Genomic DNA, 21,090 nt, shown 5'->3' with positions numbered 1-21,090 from the left:
AAACTGGCAGTACAAAAAATATGGACATTGAAGCTAAAACCTAAATAAATTCAACAGTTAACTGCAGTACAAAAGAAACTTAACCCAGAAAACAGATTTTGGAATTCTAAATTCTAATGATGAGATGTGCCAGGTGAACTACATAGAAAACATAATTAAGGAAATAGGCAAAGATTTTCAAAACAGAGTGGAAAGAAAAAAAAAAAAAGATTTCAACCAGACAATTAAGAAGGTATACAGAATACCTCTCAGTATTAATAGTCAAAAGAATACACCCACTTGTCAAACTTTCAAACAAAACAGGAAAATTTTTTAGGAAAAAAATAAAATGACTTTACACACAGACATTATAGAAAAGATGATCCCAGTCAGTAGTTTGAAAATACTTTAGGAAAAGTAGACTTTGGTAGACTGTAATTTTTCTTAGAAAACTGAAAAAACATTTTGGAATTTTGTAGAACCTAAAAATTTACCAACACAAACCTGCTTAGCTCCTTTGAGAAGAGCTGTGAAGGATCTGAGATTTTCCCTACTCTCAAGTTAACAAATTAGCCTGCCATCATTCCATGGATACTGGCAGAAGCCATGAGTCCCCTGGGTCAGAAAAGAAGGCCAGTTTATTACTCACAGCAGTAGCCATATCTAGAGTATATTAGCTTTTGCACCAATTCCCTGAGTGTCAGTTCCCACAGGGTAATGCAAAGACCAGGTAATGCCTGTGCTTGCAGTGAGTAATGTTAGATAAGAGGATGTTTTAAACTTGTCTGACCTTTGCCTCAGATGGAAATGTTATCTTTATTATACTGGACAATAAACAATCTACCCTTTTACTTGAGGGAGGTGCTATCTCTGTCTTCCAAGGCTATTTGCTATTTAGCTATCCTTGAAAAGATAGTGCAGAACAAAGGCAATCAGTGACTCTCCTTACAAGATCTGTAGAAATAGAAGAAATCTATGTAGAATTGTCTCCGAGTGTTTTTACAGTATTACAAAGAGAGGGGCAATGATAAATGGTCACATTTATTTCTTCTTTCATTCAGCTAATTGAGCAATAGCCCTATGCCTGGCTCTGTTGTAGGAACTGAGGATATGGTGGTCAACAGTCCCCTCACAGAGCTCACATTTTAGTGGCGAAAATAATCAACAGATTTGTAATATAACATAGCGGTAAGTCCTACAAAGAATCTGAAACAAGATAAGAGGACAGAGTAGCAGGGGAGTTATTGTAAATTGTAAAATAAACAGTCTAATGTAGTGTAAGTCTGTGTGATATAAATAGAAATATAAAAAGAAATTTTCTGAATAGTAACATAGAATTGCAGTGATTGTTGGAGCCGGGGGAGGAATAGGTGACTCATTGCCACTAGCAAAACAGGCCATTTAGGCCTTTAAAAGGAGGTCACAGTGTTTTTACTTAGAAGTGAGTACCACTGGGGCACCTGGGTGGCTCAGTCAGTTCAGCGTCTGGCTCTTGATTTCGGCTTAGGTCATGATCTCACAGTTCATGAGATCGAGCCCTGCGTCGGGCTTTGTGCTGACAATAAGGAACCTGCTTGGGATTCTCTCTCCCTCTCTCTGCCCCTCCCCTGCTTACTAGCGCACGCTCTCTCTGGCTCCCTAAAAATAAATATTTTTTTAAAAAGTGAGTACTAGTAATCATAAGAATCAATGTACTGTGGTTCTAAGTATTGAGATATGGTGCAAATGAAAGGTAACCATGTCTGAGGCACCTAGGAGATAAAAAAGAATAATCTATTGCAGAAAGTGCATAAACTGAAAGAATAACAAGTAAAATTATAGCATGCTAAAGGAAAATTAAAATATTACTGTTAAGATGTTAAGTGAAGCACCCATATTATAAAAATAAAATTAGATTAATAGTCTTCATAATAAAAAGTTTCATCTCACAAACTCCATAATGATAGTCCTTTTGTTAATTTAAACATAGTCTGCTTATTGAAAGGATTTGAAAAGATTTACAAAATGATTTAAACTAAGAATAGGAGAAGAAGGGACTAATTTGATGGTATTTAGAATTTACAAACATGTTCTTATGGACACATTCTTCATGTAGCTGCTGCTTATAATTACCCACGTGAAAGTCCAGGCATAGTATTAAAACTAGTTTTCTGAAGGAATATTACCAGTGGACTTAAAATTGCTCAGTCCATGGATCTATTTGTCTGGTTATCTACTTTAGTGCAGGGATGAAGCTTAGAGAATTTACAATATAAATTTCATTGATCAATTCATAGACAAGGGCTAGATAGGAAGCAAAAAATTGAAGTCTCGTTGGGAAGCAGCAGTATGGAAAGCAAAGCCACGTATTGGACAAACTGAGCATGCTCTGATAGAGTCCCATCCTCCAGCAGCAGGAGGAGGTGGGTAGAATCAGGACTTTTCTCACAGAGTAGATGTGATCTGCTCAAGTTCAGACCCCAGAGCATGGAGACATCCTGTCTCGTTGAGCTTTACTAGAAACGTTCCTATATCACATAGATATTAGTATGAAATAAGAATACTTACTGCTACAGTATACCCATACCTATTTAGAGAGAATTGTTGAAGGTAGATGCAATAAAAAGGAGAAGTGAGGGATTTATCATGTGGCCCATGGCACTTTTTGTCCTTCTGGTTTTTAATTCTCATAGAATATTATAATTACTTATTTGTGTTCAGTCTTCCCATTCAAATTGAATGCCTTCTGGGCATTTTATTAATTTTGTTTTTAATACCTTGTCTGGTACAGTGGCTAGCAATTCTGATCATGCAGCAAGTGCTTTTTGAGTGAATAGAAATAAAATTTCCATGAAATTTAGGAAAAATGATCTTCTCAGGAAAATCTAAGTGTACTAATAGAGGTGTCAATTTATTGGCATAACAAGATAAATTCATAAAGTTCAGTTACAGTATGACACACTGGTGATAAAAAGCTAAAGAGCCTAGCACAGTATTAAAAAATAGTAATTTGGGGGGCGCCTGAGTGGCTCAGTCAGTTGAGCGTCCGATTTCAGCTCAGATCATGATCTCACAGTTCTTGGGTTCAAGCCCTGCGTCGGGCTCTGTGCTGACAGCTTAGAGCCTGGAGCCTGCTTCAAATTCTGTGTTTCCCTCTCTCTCTGCCCTTCCCCTGCTCACGCTGTGTCTCTCTCTCAAAAATAAACCTTTAAAAAATAGTAATTTTACTTTTATTTTTATTTTTTTCTTTTCAACGTTTTTTTTTTATTTATTTTTGGGACAGAGAGAGACAGAGCATGAACGGGGGAGGGGCAGAGAGAGAGGGAGACACAGAATCGGAAACAGGCTCCAGGCTCTGAGCCATCAGCCCAGAGCCTGACGCGGGGCTCGAACTCACGGACCGCGAGATCGTGACCTGGCTGAAGTTGGACGCTTAACCGACTGCGCCACCCAGGCGCCCCAAAAAATAGTAATTTTTAAATGTAATAGCGATAAATAGCATTAAATATTAGTAAAAGTCTAATAAGGCAAGTTAGTTCATACAAAGATTTAAAAGACTAAGGATTAGGGGCGCCTGGGTGGCTCAGTCGGTTAAGCGTCCGGCTTCGGCTCAGGTCATGATCTCACAGTCCGTGAGTTCGAGCCCCGCGTCGGGCTCTGTGCTGACAACTCAGAGCCTGGAGCCTGCTTCAGATTCTGTGTCTCCCTCTCTCTCTGCCCCTCCCCTGCTCATGCTCTGCCTCTCTCTGTCTCAAAAATAAATAAAAACATCAAAAAAAAAATTTTTTTTTTTAAATAAAAGACTAAGGATTGTTGGGGCGCCTGGATGGCTCAGTCAGTTAAGTGTCCAACTCTAGATTTCAGCTCAGGTCATGATCTCATGGTCGTAAGGTCAAGTCCCATGTCAGGCTCTGCACCGATAATGCTAAGCCTGCTTGAGATTCTCTCTCCCTCCCTCTTTCCCTCTCTGTCTCTCTCTCTCTCTCTCTGTCTCTCTCTCTCTCTCTCTCAAAGTAAACAAACATTTAAAAAATAAAAGACTAAAGATAGTACCTTGGATCTAGGTAAGAAAAATTTAAATTACAATGTTATATTTATTCTAGAAAAAAAAGCAAATATATAATCTTTTTGTGTGGTGGGTTTGGGAACAAGAATTTGGTAGGAGAGGTTTCTAAATCTAGCAGACTTCAAAATATATCCTAAAATGAAAGACATCACAACTAGGTGAGATTTTAATTAAAAAATTAAAATATAGGACAGTGAAATAAACCAGGGATTCCAGAAATAAATTCGGTTTCTCAGGAGCAACTGGGGGAACAGAGGGAGCAGTGTTGTTTTTTACTTACTACCTGCTACTGACAAAGGGAAGTTTGTATATAGATTACTTACGGTCCATATCTCATACTTGCACCTTACATTTCAGAGTTAAACATGAAAAAACTTAGAAGTAAATTAGTGAAGTCGATTAGGATACTTATTTGTGCTGGAGAGATACTTATTTCTGTGGAGAAATTTAAAACAGTTTTCAAGCTGCAATTGAACTCTTAAATATTGTTCTTAAGGATCAGGTAAAAGGTTTAGTGGTATTAACTTTTTAAAAGCTGTGTAACGTAAAATAAAAGGTAGAATGGAAGGCAGCACTGGAAAATTGTGGTAAATACAAATGAAAGCAACATTTCAAAACGTCTAAAGTTTACTTAGTACCGAGTTCTTGCTTAGACAAAGGATCAATTTTAATTCAACCGAAGGACTTTTCTGTAAATACCTAGTTAAGAAAGCAGCAGGTGCACTGTGAGTGCTGTGAGGCCCACAAGGCTGTTTGGACTAAGGGAATGAAAGACTGCTCTTAGAAGTAAGGTATGAACAGAGCCTTCCTCGGACAGCTGTTGGAAGACTGGAGAGGAATCAAAGTAATGCAGACAGAGAGTAACTTTATAGTGTTAGAGAGGTGGAATAGCCAAAAGCAGACCTCAGAACAATTGGGTAACCTGGCAGGGTAAGCGGGAAGGAGGAAGGGGTGGTGATTGTGAGTGCAGGCTTCAGCATTCATCTGATGGACAACCATTGGAAGTATGACGCTCCGATGATTAATCTCATTCTGTGCTCAGATCCGAATCTCAGATGATCAGTTGGACTGTGGGGTGCAGGATAGATTGAAAAGTGAGAAACGTCAAAGTTGGGGAGAGCAGCTATACTCGAGGGGAGGGTTGCTGAGGCCCAAACCAGGAAAGGATACGTGGGAGGGACATTGTAAAAGGCAGAACGACAGGATCTGGACCCTAACGCGCCTTTCGGGATTTAAGCCAGAGTGACCGGGTCTGCATGCTTTCACCAAGGCCTTATGGGACCTTGCCTGCATGCTGTCATTGGCCTGCATAGAGGCAGGCTGTGAAAAACGGTCCTGTGGAATTTGTCCTGGGCCATGATCATGCCCTTCTACAGTGAGTCTTTAGGAGAACCCTTGAGAGAAATTTCTGGGTTTGGTGTCAGAATTTCACCTGAAGGGTTCATTTGCATTTATATTTTGAACACCCAATTATGTGACTATTTTTGTCTTGGTGATGATTGCTAGAAAGTTTAGTTAGAGACTAAACTGGACTGACTGGACTAATTTCTCTATCTTTAAGGACTACATTTTTCTGTTGTTCCTGCCTCTGTATTCTGTTTCTCTCCATGTTTTGTGTTTCTTCCTATCATCTTCTAGTTGTTTTTAAGTGTTTATTTATTTATTTATTTTGAGAGAGAGAGAGAAAGACAGAGTGCAAGAGGGGTAAGGGCAGAGAGAGAGGGAGACACAGAATCCTAAGCAGGCTCCAGGCTCTGAGCTGTAAGCAGAGCTGACACAGGACTCGCACCCATGAACTATGAGATCATGACCTGAGTCAAAGTTGGACCCTTAACCGACTGAGCCACCCAAGCATCCCTATCATCTTCTAGTTAACTGTGCTAAACTGTGTTTATATTTTTTAATGTTTATTTCTTTTTGAGAGAGAAAGGGACACACAGAGTTCGAGCAGGGGAGGGGCAGAGAGAGGGAGACACAGAACCCGAAGCAGGCTCCAGGCTCTGAGCTGTCAGTACAGAGCCCGATGCAGGGCTTGAACCCATGAACTCATGAGCCACCTGGGCTCCCTGAACTGTGTTTATATTTTATGTAGACTTTATTCTTGAAAAGAAAGTAGGGAATAAGTATACATATTATACCACATAATGAGTAAACCCAAATAAAAATTACGAAGACCATTATTGTAGGGGCCCTGGAGAAATAAATACACGTACATGGCTAATGACTCTGCATTGGGAGTTTCTGAGGATTGCAATCTAGCAGTAGATACTTAGAGATACAAAGTTGTTCATATTTATTGAACTGTTAATGTCACTCTTGAAACTGTATCACAAAGAAATAACCCAAGAGAAACAGTCCACACAATTGTACATAATAGTGAAAAAAAAGAGAGGAACCCAAATGCACAGTGGTAGAGACTGGTTAAATACATCATTTAATATAATGGGATGTGAGAAAGCCACCAAAAATGATTAAGTAGATCAGATAAATAGAAATGCACATAAGTGTGTAAATTATCAAAATATGCATTATACCATGTAGGAATACATATATACATCAAAAGAAATAAGAGGTCATGGGGTGTTGTAAATAACATTACAGGACAGACTTTTCTACAGGGTTATATAATTGGTAGGTACTTTTGAGATTAGCACCAATTAAGGAGTGGATTTTGGAAACTTTATAAAATTTAGAGCTTTATGCATGATCTTTCTTCAGCTACCAAGCAACCTCTTTGTCCCTTTTTTCAGGATTTAAGCATTGAGGAACAGTCAGAGTTTACTCAGGATTTTTACCAGAATGTGACTGAAAGAATGCAGACTCGTGGAAAAGGTAATACTTTGGTAGCCAGCCATTAAGGGATTGCTGGTCAGTTGTACAGAGTCTGACCTTTGAGTCTTTTAGAACTTTCTCTGTTTCTCTGATGGCCTGGCTGGTTTGCCAACTCTGTCCTATAAATGATTCCACTGACATCCTGGTAGCTGGTCTTATCCTTAGAGTGTCTTTCAATACCACCATGTGTACCATTCCAAAGTAATCACAGCAGTTGGGTAATTTATTGAACAATGTTTAATAATTCCACTAGGGGTAGGGGCAGAGTTGATTAAAACCCATTTAGGAGGCTTCTAAATGAAACCCCCATCTTGGAATCACCATTATGGTGAGTCATTTTTCATGATTATGTATTCCTCAGATGGGTGGGGGTGGAATAAAAATTGAGAATCAGGGACTTAGAGCTGTAGGGTTTTCGAGATTTTCTTGAATTTGACTTCCATTGATGTTGGGTTTTAGGATATACTTAGCATACATGTATAAATGAGAAATAAGCCCCACCTGTACACCTCCAAATCTCCAAGGTTTTATAGTAAACCTCAGAAAAAATGGAAGAGTGGGTTGCTGTCATTCTGTTTTTGGAATTTCAAGTGCTTTTCTAATGTAGCAATAGGGTGTGAGCCATGCTGAGGTCTTCCCACTTGGCAAGGCATGCAACCTATTAGGTCCCGCCAAGCAGCTTAGGTTAGAACTGGCAGTTCTGTGAGAGGCAGTCCCAAAAATTGAGGTTAAGGTTTTAAAGGGTATTTTTTATTTTTTTATTTAAAAAGATTTTTTTAAATATTTATTTATTCTTGAGAGAGAGAGAGACAGAGCATGAGTGGGGGAGGGGCAAAGAGACAGACACACAGAATCCGAAGCAGGCTCCAGGCTCTGTGCCGTCAGCACAGCGCCTGACGCGGGGCTCAAACTCACAAACTGTGAGATCATGACCTGAGCCAAAGTCAGACACTTAACCGACTGAGCCACCCAGGGGCCCCTAAAGGATATTTTTTAATGTAACATCTTGTACTTTTGTTTCTGGGTATATTTAATGTATTAACTAGTAAATTAGTTTTCTGCTATGTCGGAAAAACTATGAAAACATATTCTTAATTTAAACTGTCCATCCCTCTCTTGAGCTTTTATGTCCATTTGGATATTTCAGTGCCTCCGGAAAAAGTTGAGAAGATAATGGATCAGATCGAAAAGTACATCATGACTCGTCTCTATAAGTATGTGTTCTGTCCAGAAACTACCGATGATGAGAAGAAAGATCTCGCTATTCAAAAGAGGATCCGGTAGTTGGTTGTTTTGCTTTGTCTTGTGTTTACTACCTACCATGGGAAGAACATGTTGTGGGAGAACAGAGCACTTGCATTTCAAACCTTGAGAGCAAATAACAGCAAAGGGGCCTGCCATCCTTAGCACTGAGCTTCTTTGTGGTGTAGAAAGACCAGGAATATGGTAAATTGCTAGGAGGAAAGGCCTGGAATCACCTTCTTGCTTATCCTTCTGACTCCAGCAGCTTTAGATGAGAAGCAGATCCAGTGTTTGAGATTGTTTCAAAATCTCCAAAACTTCCAAGGAACAGGTGGAAATTTCATTACTTCTCATTGCTTTGTCCCGTCTTGTGAGGCAGGAAGTTAAGCTGGACATACCCATATTAAGGTGTCATTATTCCCGCCCCCCCAACCAGTGGTGCTCCTTATTTAGTTGTTCCTCCAATCACATCCTCCCCCTAGCACTGGGTTGATAACACTTTCCAAAGTGCTTAATCTTCCGTGGGCAGTAGAGTGGGCTCTATTCCCCCAGGGCTCTATTCTGGTGGCAGTGAAACACTTAGGAAATAGGCCATCTAAATGTGGGAATAGGTCTGAGATTGGTTGTGCACAGGTGTTTCTGGAGGAGGGGGCCTAGGAACCCAAACGGTGTTCCCAGACAGTGGGGCTGGTAATTGGTAGATCTGTTCTTGGTAGTGTCACCCCAGAAGTGAGGACTTGGTATTGGGAAGGTGACAGATGGAGCCAGAAGGAGCTAGATGGGCTTTGGACTGACATGCAGGGTGAGAGCATTTGTCAGACAACCGGTGAGGGTCAGCAGCAGAGTCTCTGCTGGGAAGCTAAGGTGTGGCCAGGAAATTCAGTGATTCAGACTAGGGCGACACACACTTGTTGACCTCTTACTCAGTCTCATAAGTTGAAGGCAGAGCCTAAGTGGACATTAAGGGTGATGGACAGTGAAGAGAGGAAGCAGCAGATTCTTCTCAGATCTTTATCCTCAAATATCTCTTCAGCCTCAGTATAATCTCATTTCAACCAGTAAAGTTGTCTTCTGCTTTCCGTGTGATAAGTGCCGAAGAGAAGCCTCATTTAAGGATTCTAGTTACTTCAGCTCAGCCCCTAATATGTTCAGCAGCGATATGCTTGGGCCTACAATGGCCTCATTAGTCAGTGGTGTCCCATATTTCCCCTTAAGTGAAGGACATGACAAGACAAATGGCTGCAGTGTATTCTTGGGATTTTTACTGTCTTTCCCTCTTTGTAGAGCCCTGCACTGGGTTACACCTCAGATGCTTTGCGTCCCTGTTAATGAAGAAATTTCCGAAGTATCTGATATGGTGGTGAAAGCAATCACAGGTCAGTGAAACCGAGAGCTTTCTTATCTGGGTGTTTCTCCTTGAAGGTAACATAAATGCATACTTAAGTCGGTGAGCAGCCAGACAGTAAGGTGTATTGCCAAAGGTAGATTGGAATGTGGGAAAAGCGTTTTGCAAGAGTGCTAGTTTTATAAATTTGAAGCATTCACATTAGCAGGTAAACTACATTTCCCCTTTATTTTCTGTGACCAGGGTCTCTTATTTCTTGGGCATTGAACTAAACCAAGGTCAAATGCAGCTAAGGCTAATTTCTTAAAACTCAGTGGCATTTGTATATTCAAAATAATTTTAGAGGGAGGAAGGGAGTTGGTGGTACAAGGTACTCCCCGAGCTGAAGTTACATATTAAAATGATGTCTCTCTAATTGGCTAATTAGAGATGTGCTTTGGATTATTTTTCTGGTTTGTCTAAGAAGTAAATGAAGTGCCCTGAATTGATGTGGTTCCAGCATCCTGGACAGGTCCAGGCACCTAATAAGGTTTCTGTTTCTTAGTCATAGGAATAGCCCAGCAGAAATAGCCCACGAAAATTTTAAAAAAGCAAAGAACCAAAACAAATTGCTCCTACTAGAGAAGACATCCAACCTTGGCCAGCTTCTCCTCAATTAAGAAGAGTTGGAAAGACTTGCCCATTTAGAGATTGTTAGTGAAATTCTGCTGGGAAAGAAAGTTAGTTGCTCAGCTGCTATTAGCAGTGTTGGAGGCAAACCGTTAGGTAGGCTCCTTTGGTTGTAAGAATTAGAGACTCACTCATGTTACAGGAAGAAATAGGGGGTTACTTAAGAGATGATCAAGGTAGGAAAGGAAGCCACACTCTCACGGAAACTTAGCTCCACGGCCCTTCTGGGGACTGGGATATCTGCTGTTAACGTGATTCTTGCGCTCTTTCAGGTTCTGCTTCTCTTTGTATATCTCTGCATTTTAACTCCTGTTATTAAATGAATTGTTTTCTGTAATTCCCCTTGCAGAGTCTAACTGGCCTAGCTAAATACTGTCATCTTTGTTGTTCAAAGCTTTTCTGCAAGGCTGTGTTATAGGCTTCATGAATTGACTCCTTTGGGTCAAGGCCCACCCCCACTCCTACCTTTTGCTCAGGGAACATCATAAGAGATTGAAGGTGAGAAGCCTGGATATGGACATTGTACTTGTGTTTTTTCCCAAAGACTTTTACTAAGTTCAAGACCAATTGGTTTATGTTTAAAGTACTTCAAAGGAGTTTATGTTTGGGACTCTTTTCTGAAATGCCATAGGATAGACCTTATAAAACCAGAAACTACAGGAGCCAGACCATTGTTTGCTTAAGAATAGAACTAAGAGGATTTTAATACATCAACAGTTTGTTAATAGAATTTGAGAGATGAAACTTTTTTCTCTCAAGTCATCTGAGTTGGAGTTTGAAGAGATATTTTAGTAGTAGAAATTTGGCCACAAGATTTTATTTTATTTTTTAATGTTTGAGAGAGAGAGAGAGAGAGAGAGAGAGAAGAAGAAGAAGAAGAAGGAGGAGCAGTGAGAGAGAGAGAATCCCAAGTGGGCACCACACCGTCAGCACAGAGCCTGATGTGGGTTGGAACCCACAGACCATAAGATCATGACCTGACCCAAAACCAAGAGTCAGACACTCAGCCAGCTGAGCCACCCAGGCGCCCCTGGCCATAAAATTTTAAAAGCCTTCTCACTCTTCCTCATCTTAACCCCCGTATCTTGCCAATCCAAGTACAGATACGTTCTGCGTCTATGAGGGCCAAAGGTTCTAATGATCACTGTGTTCCTAATCTGAAGTTGTTAGCCTAAGTACAGGAGTCCCAGAGAGGACAGTCTGTAACAGTGGTCTTAAATATGGAGACATCAGTTAAATGTCTCTACATTGTCCCAGGTGCTACCAATCAGCACTGTCAGTTTTGTTGATAAATAGACCGAATAAGGCATTTTCCGTTTCAGTTGACATCTGTCATCTAGAAGTGGAGGCCACGGATGCTATTAAACATCATGCAAGACAGGACAGTCCCCTACAAAAAAAAAAAAAAAAATTATCTAGTCCAAAATCTCATTAGTGCCAAGGTTGAGGAATCATGACTTGGAGCTACAGCCTACTTTGTTTACAAAACTTCTTGAACGATAAATCTAAGACTTCTGCTAAGATGGAGGCCCCACCCTCAGCCTGTCTTTCCTACTGACTACAAGTAAAAGCCCTGGATGGCAGACACAAAGCAGTTATCTGAGGATTCTGGAAAGTAAATAAGAGCAGACAGATTAGGGCAGGAAATCATTGCTCGAAGAATTAATACAGTGGTGAGTTTCCTGTTGTTATTTCCTCCCGGATCTCCTCCTTTAGGCTTTAGAGCAATGCAAATCATGGAACTAGCTACACATGGGGGTGGGGGGTCCAAAAGAGTTCCCCCCAGAAAACTTCCTTCAGACTAAAGGATACTAGAGGAGGGGTTGCTGCAGGACAAAGAGTGTGACGGAAATCTATACCCCCTTCCCTCTTTACTTTTTTTTCTTTTCCCTTCCCTTCTCTTTTTATACTCTTGGCCCTCCCTCTTGGCAGTGGCAGCTACACATGCATCCAGATAAAAAGTAATTCACTTTTTTTTTTTTTTTTTTTTTAAGTTTTAAGTAATCTCTGCATCCCACATGGGGCTCAAATTCATGTTGCCAAGATCAGGAGTCCCATGCTCCTCCAACTGAGCCAGCCAGATGCCCCGTTTGGCTCAGTCAGTAGAGCATCTAACTTCGGCTCAGGTCATGATCTCACGGTTTGTGGGTTCGAGCCCCACGTCGGACTCTGTGCTGACAGCTCAGAGCCTGAAGCCTGCTTCGGATTCTGTATCTCCCTCTGTCTCTCCTCCTCCCCCGCTCACGCTCTGTCTCTCTCTCTCTCTCTCTCTCTCAAAAATAAATAAACATTAAAAAAAAAACCAAAAACTTAAAGAATAGGAGCACCTGGGTGGCTCGGTCAGCTAAGTGTCTGACTTCGCCTCAGTCATGATCTCACAGTTCACCGGTTCTAGCCCTGTGTCAGGCTCTGTGCTGACAGCTCTGAGGCTGGAACCTACCTCGGTTTCTGTGTCTCCCTCTCTCTGCCCCTCCCCTGTTTGCATGCTCACATGCATACGCATTCTCTCTCTCTCTCTCTCTCTCTCCCAGAAATAAATAAACTTTAAAACTTTCTTTAAACAAAACTTAAAGAATAAATAATGAGAGAGTGGTTTAAAATGAGAGAAAGGTTTAAAATAAAAAATAAAAGCCAACAATAAAGGTAGAAAGCTAAACAGGATAAAAACAGTAGTAAAAACAGTTTTTAAAAAGTCTTAAAAATTTTTTTTTCTTAATGTTTTTTCTTGAGAGAGAGGAGGGGGGAGGAGCAGAGAGAGAGAGGGGGAAACACAGAATCTGAAGCAGGCTCCAGGCTCTGAGCTGTCAGCACAAAGCCTGATGCAGGGCTCAAACCCACAAATCGTGGAGCCAAAGTCAGACGCTTAACTAACTGAGCCACCCAGGCACCCCCCTGCCCCAGATCTTTTTTACATACATTCTACTCAAATAGAAAAAGAAAATAGTTTGAGACATAGTAACAATAATTACAACCCATCATTAAAAGAGTAAAGGAACTAAACCATAAAATAAGCAAAAGCATACAATAGACGTGTATGTACAGGGACTAGAAGCATTAGGAAGTTAAAATACAGCCTCTGCGCTGTCGGGTGTTTCTGTCCCATACGTTAGTCTTCCATGGCTGGTGGTCCGTGAGGATTCCTCCCAGTAACCGACCTCCGGGATGAGAGCTGGGAGCAGAAAGAACTGTGACATGCGCCATCACCCCACCTAAATCAGAAACTTTTGTTCCTGCTGTTGACCAGAAATTGCTTTCAAATTAACCTGCCTCAGCTCTCTTCTTTCACGTTGCTCCAGATGGCAGGCAGAAAAGCCTATCCAGAGGCGCACTCCCTCCTTCCTCTTCTGTTGGTCTAGTGGTGCTGAACTCCTCCCCACCTCCCGGTCTTTGTGGCACAGGGTGTCCATTTGCAAGAGCCTACCACTTAGTGGTAGTTTGGGGCAGTGAAGTAATTTTTCTCTGAGGGAAATAAATGAGAGTAAATGTATACCCTTGCTTTATCCCCTGTGCTAACTAGTAGGTTATAAATGTCATAAAAGTGCTGTAGGTGTTTGTAGCTGGTGGAGATTTATATGCCGTGGGGACTGGCCGCTATGGACTATACGTGTGATAGATTTTAGCAGCTGTATTTTTATATCCAATACAGTGGTGCTTTGTATAGTACCCACCTTTCTAAAAAGCAGTAGGCTTCCTAAACTGACTTTTACAGTGTATTAGAGGAACAGAAGCAGGAAAAACGCTCTTAATTTTCCAAGGAGCTCATAAGCAGTTCACCATTGTGGTTAAAGGCATGCATTAGAGATTCAGACTTGAATCTGCCCTCTGTCACTGGCTGTCTATATAATTTTGGGCAAATTATGGAACTTCTCTGAACCTCAGTTCCCTTCCTACAAGTAGTATCCATTGTACAATCTGAGGATGGAAAAGAAATAGCCTTGTGGAGCACAGAAATAATGCATATAATGCCTGGTCTGTGGTTCTGTGCCTGGTTACACATTCTGTAATGATGAGCTAGTGTTTACAGTTTCTGTGGTCAAAGTTTTTTATATACTAAGTTACCTGGTGGAGAAAGGGTTAACCTCTGTAATTTGATAGATTAAAAAATGATTATTCTAATACTTCTTTTATGTAATCATTTTCTCATTGGAAGCAGTGTCTTTTCTGCTTTATAGATATCATTGAAATGGATTCCAAGCGTGTACCTCGAGATAAGTTGGCCTGCATCACCAAGTGTAGCAAGCACATCTTCAATGCCATTAAGATCACCAAGAACGAGCCAGCGTCAGCCGATGACTTTTTACCCACTCTCATCTACATTGTTTTGAAGGGCAACCCCCCACGCCTTCAGTCCAATATCCAGTATATCACCCGCTTTTGCAACCCAAGCCGATTGATGACTGGAGAGGATGGCTACTATTTCACCAATCTGGTAAGGATTTGATTTCCTGGAGTTACAGAGAGGAACCATTTTAGGGATGTGACACATCACTCACAGGCCTGTGACAGTTTACTGCCTGTGAGTTGAGGAATCAGTAAAGCTAAAGATGCTTGCTTGCTGTCACACAGCACATGTGACTGGGCCGGGCAAACACCCCACCTCTCAGTACTTGACCAGACATTGTGATCCTCTTACAGGAAACACGATAGTCACGTGGAGGAGTGTCTGTTGCTGTTGGCCATCACTTGCCCAGGTCCTGGTTAAAAGGGCCATTCACTTAGTTGGGTTGTTTCAACCATGAATAAATCAGATCATGGACTTTGATTTCTTTATTGAAAGACTTAAGAATTATTTTTTGCTTTATTTCTATAAATGATCTCTTAGAACTGAATCCTGAGATTTTAGGCAAGAGTCAGTTTAGAGGACGTGAAATGATTTTCAACTGTTGTTAACCGTGCTACTTGATTCTAGGCAAGATGGCATTAAAATATGTGTATCTAAGTTGTAAGGCTGAATACTTCCTTTTACTGACCACTTAACTTTTGTTTGTTTGCTTTAGACTAGATTTACTAATGGATTTGAGCCTCAGAATACCTTATGTGCCTTCTTTCCTGGGTAGGAAGTTGTACAGGGTAATAGGGAGAGGAAACCAGGTTACATAAGGCAGCATTTCTAGTAAATTGTCTAAAAAGACATTTGAAACTAAAAAGGCAAGCTTGAATCTCCCAAGCTTCCAGAAATTTGTTGTGATTTATTTTTAAATGCTAAATATGTATTCACTTTTGTGCCTGATTCTGTATTTTGTTTTCCTTTAAGTGGGTTCCCAAAAGTGTATAAATTTCCAGTGCTTCAAAACCTGGACCTGCCCCGGTTAACCTCACCCTCAGCCATGGAATTCAGCTGCTCATTACTGTTGTTGCAGCATCTGGGGATGTGGTTTGCAGGGAGTTGGGAATGCTCTTTTTCTTTTTTCAAGCTCTTATGAAATTCCAGTTAGTTAACATACACCGTAATATTAGTTTTAGATGTAGAATTCAGTGATTCATCACATACAACACCCAGTGCTCATCCGAGTGCACTCCTTAATACCCATCACCCATTTAGCCCATCCTGGGAATGCCCTTTTTCAAAATGATGCTTGCTCCATTATTTGCAGTATTTTTCATCCTCCCAGACACATGGTGGTTTAAACTATACTCCCCCAAAAGTTTAGCTGAAGTTAGCATTTCTTAACATAAGTGAAAACATGCACTTGACTGCCAGGAAGAGCCTTTTGGATTTAGTTCTTTATCTAGAGAACATGAGAAAGTGTGGAAAATCCCTGAGAATTATGAAGATGGAGACGTGGCTGGTAGTAGAGAAATGAGCAGGGCTGGGAGGTGTTTGAGGGTCGTCCTGGTGGTCAACAGTGGAGGCTGCTGGCTCACCTTTTCCCTGCAGCTTCCCAGCACCTTGACCTACAGCCCTGTTAGCACCTTATGTCTCTGTCCTCTTGCTGATTCAGAGTCCGGCTTCTGATCCCTCTGCTCCAGTGAAACTGCTCCGGCAGAAGTCAAATCCCATGAAAACTGTCAGCCTTCATCTTACTTCTTTAACATTCTTGGTAACTCCTTTGTTCTAGAACTTCCTGCCTTTGGATTTCAGAGTTCCACTCCTTACTCGTCTCTTTGTGAGCTCTGTGTCTTCTCGAGTTGGGTTTTTCCGTGGGGTGCTGTCCTCTATGCATCTCTCTCCCTAGGCTGTCTGCTCTGGTCGCAGCTCTGCCGTCATCTGCACAGTGATGACACACACACGTCACCTGTTTGCCCTCCTGCTGAGCTCCACTTCGGGTTATTTATTGGGCCTCAGATTTAATTTTTTCAAAACTAAACCTGCTTCCCCACCAAATGGTTTTCTCCTTTCTCATATACACTGTTTCCACTTGGGGCAATAGCATCCATCCATGCCAGGAATGTTAGAATCCTCTTAGATTCCTCCTCTCTCCAGGGACTGCAGCACATCCACGGACACCGTGGGCACCTGTGTGGCAGGGTCAGATGGGCCCATTCTTGTCAGATGAGTCCGTTGTAGTAGATTTGCTAAATATTCCTCAAAAAGATGATTCCCTTTTTTATGTGTAATAATGTTGGATCCTGGGAATGAGTTCTCAGAAGAAATTCTGAGAGCTGCCTGTTTCCCTCTGTTTATATTGCATGTCTTTCTTGTGAAAATAGTTTTTTAAGAAAATGTGAAAATTCATTTTCTTTGTAAAAAAATTAAATCAATATGAGAAAGTATAGCCAACAGATGTCTGTTTCACTGAGCATTTGCCCAAGGATTTCTCTACTAATAATTGCTCCCGTTTGTTCATTTCTTACTGCCGACCTGTGAGCTAAGCACATTACATGTGCTGGATTGCTTCATTCTCACAATAAATCTGGGTGGTATTTCCCGTTTTACAGATACAGGAACCCCAGAGACAGTAGGTAACTTTCCCCAGGCTCACAAAAACTCCTGGCTAACATATGACGGAGGTGACAACTCAGGTTGCTTCATTTCAAAGCCTGTTCTTTCAGCCACTTGATGTTAAAGGACCACAGGTCCTTAGAGGACCAGAGGTCTGTGTGCCACTCCAGTACCTGCTGATGTGCCCAGTAGCTGGCCAGGCTCTGAGTGAGCATTGTGGGGCTGGCAAGACCTCAAAGGGGAATGGCTTTATGGGATATGTTCCCCAGTCACTTGGCCCTAGAGCTCCCAGTCCCAACAGTGGTTCCTCTGCCCTGCAACATGGCAGGGAAGCAGAGAGTCCGAGTTTGAGGAATCATTCAGTTTTTGTCCACGGGAAACTCTGTAGCCAGTGTGGAACAAACACTGAAGGTGCCTCCCCCGACATTTCACTCTGTATAAGACCCCTAGACCTTTGAACAACCCAAGGAGAGGACTGAATTTCTCACAGACCCAATGGGAGTTTGCAATGCAACTTTTTTTTTTTTTTCCTAAGGAAGAAATGTATTATTTCAGGTGGGAGTATAAGGAAACATGATTGGGACGCCTGGGTGGCTCAGGTAAGCATCCAGCTCTCGATTTTGGCTCAGGTCATGATCTCATGGTTGTGAGGTCAAGCCCCACATCGGGCTCTGTGCTGGGCATGGAGCCTGCTTAAGATTCTCTCTCTTTCTGCCTCTCCCCTGCTCGGGTGTGCTCACACTCTCTCTCCCTCAAAATAAATGAGTCAGTAAAAGGAAGGAAGGAAGGAAGGAAGGAAGGAAGGAAGGAAGGAAGGAAGGAAGGAAGGAAGGAAGGAAACGAAAGAGAAAGAAAGAAACAGATTTGCTGTGAGTTGTTAATTTTGTTTTGTTTGGTTATTTATTTTTGAAAGAGTGCAAGCAGGGAAGGGGCAGAGAGAGAGGTACAGAGGATCTGAAGCAGGCTCTGCACTCACAGCAGGGAGCCCAATGTAGGGCTTAGACTCACAAACTGTGAGATCATGACCTGAGCTAAAGTTGAGGCTCAAGCGACTGAGCCACCCAAGTGCCTCTGAGTTGGTAATTCTTGAAGCTGAAGTCCATGGTGGGTCATTACCTGTTTTTTCCTACCCTTTTTTTTTTTTTTTAACGTTTATTTATTTTTGAGACAGAGACAGAGCATGAACAGGGGAGGGGCAGAGAGAGAGGGAGACACAGACTCTGAAACAGGCTCCAGGCTCTGAGCAGTCAGCACAGAGCCTGACGCGGGGCTCGAACTCACGGACCGTGAGATTATGACCTGAGCCGAAGTCGGACGCTTAACCCACCAAGCCACCCAGGCACCCCATCCTACTTGTGATTGTTTTAAATTCACCATAATAAAAGGATTTAAAAAGATGTATTTGAATACTTGTACCTTTCCCCTTATGGCTATAGTAAATAACCTTCTGGTTTTTTCTAGTGCTGTGCTGTGGCTTTCATTGAGAAGTTAGATGCTCAGTCTTTGAATTTAAGTCAGGAAGATTTTGATCGATACATGTCCGGCCAGACTTCTCCCAGGAAGCAAGAATCTGAGAATTGGTCTCCTGATGCTTGCTTAGGGGTTAAGCAAATGTATAAGAACTTGGATCTTCTGTCTCAGTTGAATGAACGGCAAGAAAGGATCATGAGTGAAGCCAAGAAACTTGAAAAAGACCTCATAGAGTGGACAGATGGAATTGCAAAAGAGGTTCAAGACATTGTTGAGAAATATCCACTCGAAATTAAGCCCCCGAATCAATCTTTAGCAGCTATTGACTCTGAAAATGTTGAAAATGATAAACTTCCTCCACCATTGCAACCTCAAGTTTATGCAGGATGATAAATATTTACATGGGTAGTATTTATTTGAGCCTAAATTGTAGCTAGCCCTTACTACAGTCCATGATTGGGATCTAGACTATAACTTAATGCTTATAAATGCCAGAGCGTTTTTAAAGGTACAGTTTGTGGGGATTGTTCTGTTTGTTTTGTTTTGTTTTTCCTGGCAGGGGAAGCTTAGTAAATAATACAATACTATTTATTTGAGTTACTGAAATAGATTCATTTAAGTCTTATGTGAAAGTTTTGTCTAAATCTATTTTTTGTCCATGATTTTCCTACGTGCTTCCTCTGTGGCATTCACTGTGGTTTGGATTTGGGTAAATAATTGCCTTTAAAGGATAAAACAAATGAATGCTACAAAATGTATGGTACCACTCTTCTACAGTTTGAAATAATTTTATAATTGTAAAGATAGAAGATATATTGATAAGTAAATATGTAAAATTGTAAATATGTAAAAAAAAAAAAAGGAATGGTGTCTGCTGTGCATGGCGTTTCATGCGTTAATTTTTTTAGTTTAAAATGAAGTATATTGAATGTTTGCCTTTAACACCATTTTATTTGGTTTGCCCCACTTAAATGAATCTAGAAACGTTAGACATACTGCCCTTAAAATATTGACTCCACCTTTAACAATATGTTAGCCTAACTTTGAGGTTCTGTATAATCAGTCAGGGACTGTGACACCATTGAGGTTCAGAATAATTTTTAGGTCGTATAACGTTACCGTTCAAGATAGTCATTTGAAGACTTTGAACCATGCCTCTTGCACCGTCGTCCTCCACTCATTCAGGAGGTATTTATAGAGGTCTTTGTAAAGGAGCTGGTCCTGGGTCTAGATCAGAAGACAGGAGTGAACGGGCCTCCACTGGCGAGAGCCGATGGGGAACTCCTCAGAGCTGTAGCACCCTTCTTTCTGCCTCCGTCTGCAGCAGACCTTTGACTCTATGGGCAACCCAGACGCATGTCATATAAACCTCTTTCGGGGTTTCTCCACCTCAGTGCTACTGACATTTGGGGCCTGAGGACTTTTTGTTATGAGGGCTTCCCTGTGCATTACAGGACGTTTAGCAGTATTCCTGGCCTCAATACCCACTAGACACTAGTGGCAACCCCCACAGTCGTGAAAAATCTCCTCCAGACATCGCCAAATGTTTCCAGGGTGGAGTGGGCGCAAATTCGCCCTCAGTTGAGAACCACTAATCTGTTGTGTAGACAAGGAAGCTGTCCTCCTTGTGGTTAATATGATGTAACCAAAGAATATTGTATTAAATGCACAGTGCGGTCAACTGATACTGAGGCTTTACAGCCACTGGCAGTGTGGAACCGTTTTAATCCTAACGGAACCCTTCATAACCTAAATACGCCACGTATGATCCTCCTTCCAGTCAGTGATTTCTGTAGATTATCAGCGTAGCTGTGAAATTGTACATAATTCCAGGGCATCGTTCTGAAACAAGGTCACATGACACAAGCAGTATCTCAGTATCTTCCTAACAGTGTACCACACAGATTTGTAGTGCAGTAATTTTGGAATAAAACTAGGGTGAGTATAAAACTTTGTATCCTTTACTTAAATTTCCCCGTAAGAGCCATGAGGTTGACATACCTGTTGTCACGAAGCGCTAAAGGCGTGAAGCAGTTAACCGAGTCAGCCGATCACTGAGCTCATGTGGAGTGCGAGGAGTTACTATCCGATGCCAGTGAGAATCTGCACTTAGAAACCCGAGCCCAAGTGATTTTTGTAGAAAGCTTTCCCCCTTTTCCGTTGTTCTTTTCTATGTACTTTCTAGGTGCTAATCCAGGTATACACACTCTGAATTCTCCTGGGAATATATACAGTTCTTTTAGTCTTGTACATTATGTTTGTTAAATAAAATGTGCATATCAGCCTCCCACAAAAACTGTCTTCTTTTGATTTCTTGCATATCTTTAAGGGAAGCTGTTGAATTGATTTCTTTGTACGTGTCTCATATTAGTTGAATTCTGTTGATAGGAAATCTTGCCTTAGGTAGAGGCTTATATTTCTCTTAAGTTGGCATCAACACTGTGGCCACATTTTCTGTCTTCTCAACAAGAGAGTATCGCTATTTTATGTACTATAAACGTGATTGGAATAAACCTTTGGAACGGAAACCCATATTAACAGGGTCTCATGATCCATCCCTCTTTCAGCTAGATTGAGTTTTAGTTCTTTATTTTAGGAAAAGCTACATTACTAGTATCCTCATGT

At 41.3% G+C, this 21,090-nt stretch overlaps 1 protein-coding gene across 4 annotated transcripts in view; it reads left to right on the top strand.

The window, feature by feature from the left end:
- Positions 1-20,761, top strand: part of RABGEF1 (RAB guanine nucleotide exchange factor 1) — a 62,558-nt gene extending 41,797 nt beyond the window's left edge. For all 4 annotated transcript variants that reach the window (XM_047089143.1, XM_047089142.1, XM_047089140.1 and 1 more), the window contains exons 5-9: positions 6,775-6,856; positions 8,004-8,136; positions 9,383-9,474; positions 14,285-14,541; positions 18,457-20,761. In XM_047089143.1, the coding sequence (XP_046945099.1) occupies positions 6,775-6,856; positions 8,004-8,136; positions 9,383-9,474; positions 14,285-14,541; positions 18,457-18,855 (963 nt within the window). In that variant the 3' untranslated portion in view covers positions 18,856-20,761. The remainder of the gene's footprint in view (positions 1-6,774; positions 6,857-8,003; positions 8,137-9,382; positions 9,475-14,284; positions 14,542-18,456) is intronic.
- Positions 20,762-21,090: the final 329 nt, after the last annotated feature.

The sequence above is a fragment of the Lynx rufus genome, unplaced genomic scaffold, assembly GCF_022079265.1.
Source record: "Lynx rufus isolate CCGP_SWC_20201006 ecotype Redwood Valley unplaced genomic scaffold, mLynRuf1.p SCAF_27, whole genome shotgun sequence".
NCBI classification, from domain to species: Eukaryota; Metazoa; Chordata; class Mammalia; order Carnivora; family Felidae; genus Lynx; species Lynx rufus.
This window is presented reverse-complemented; position numbering and strand designations above follow the sequence as displayed.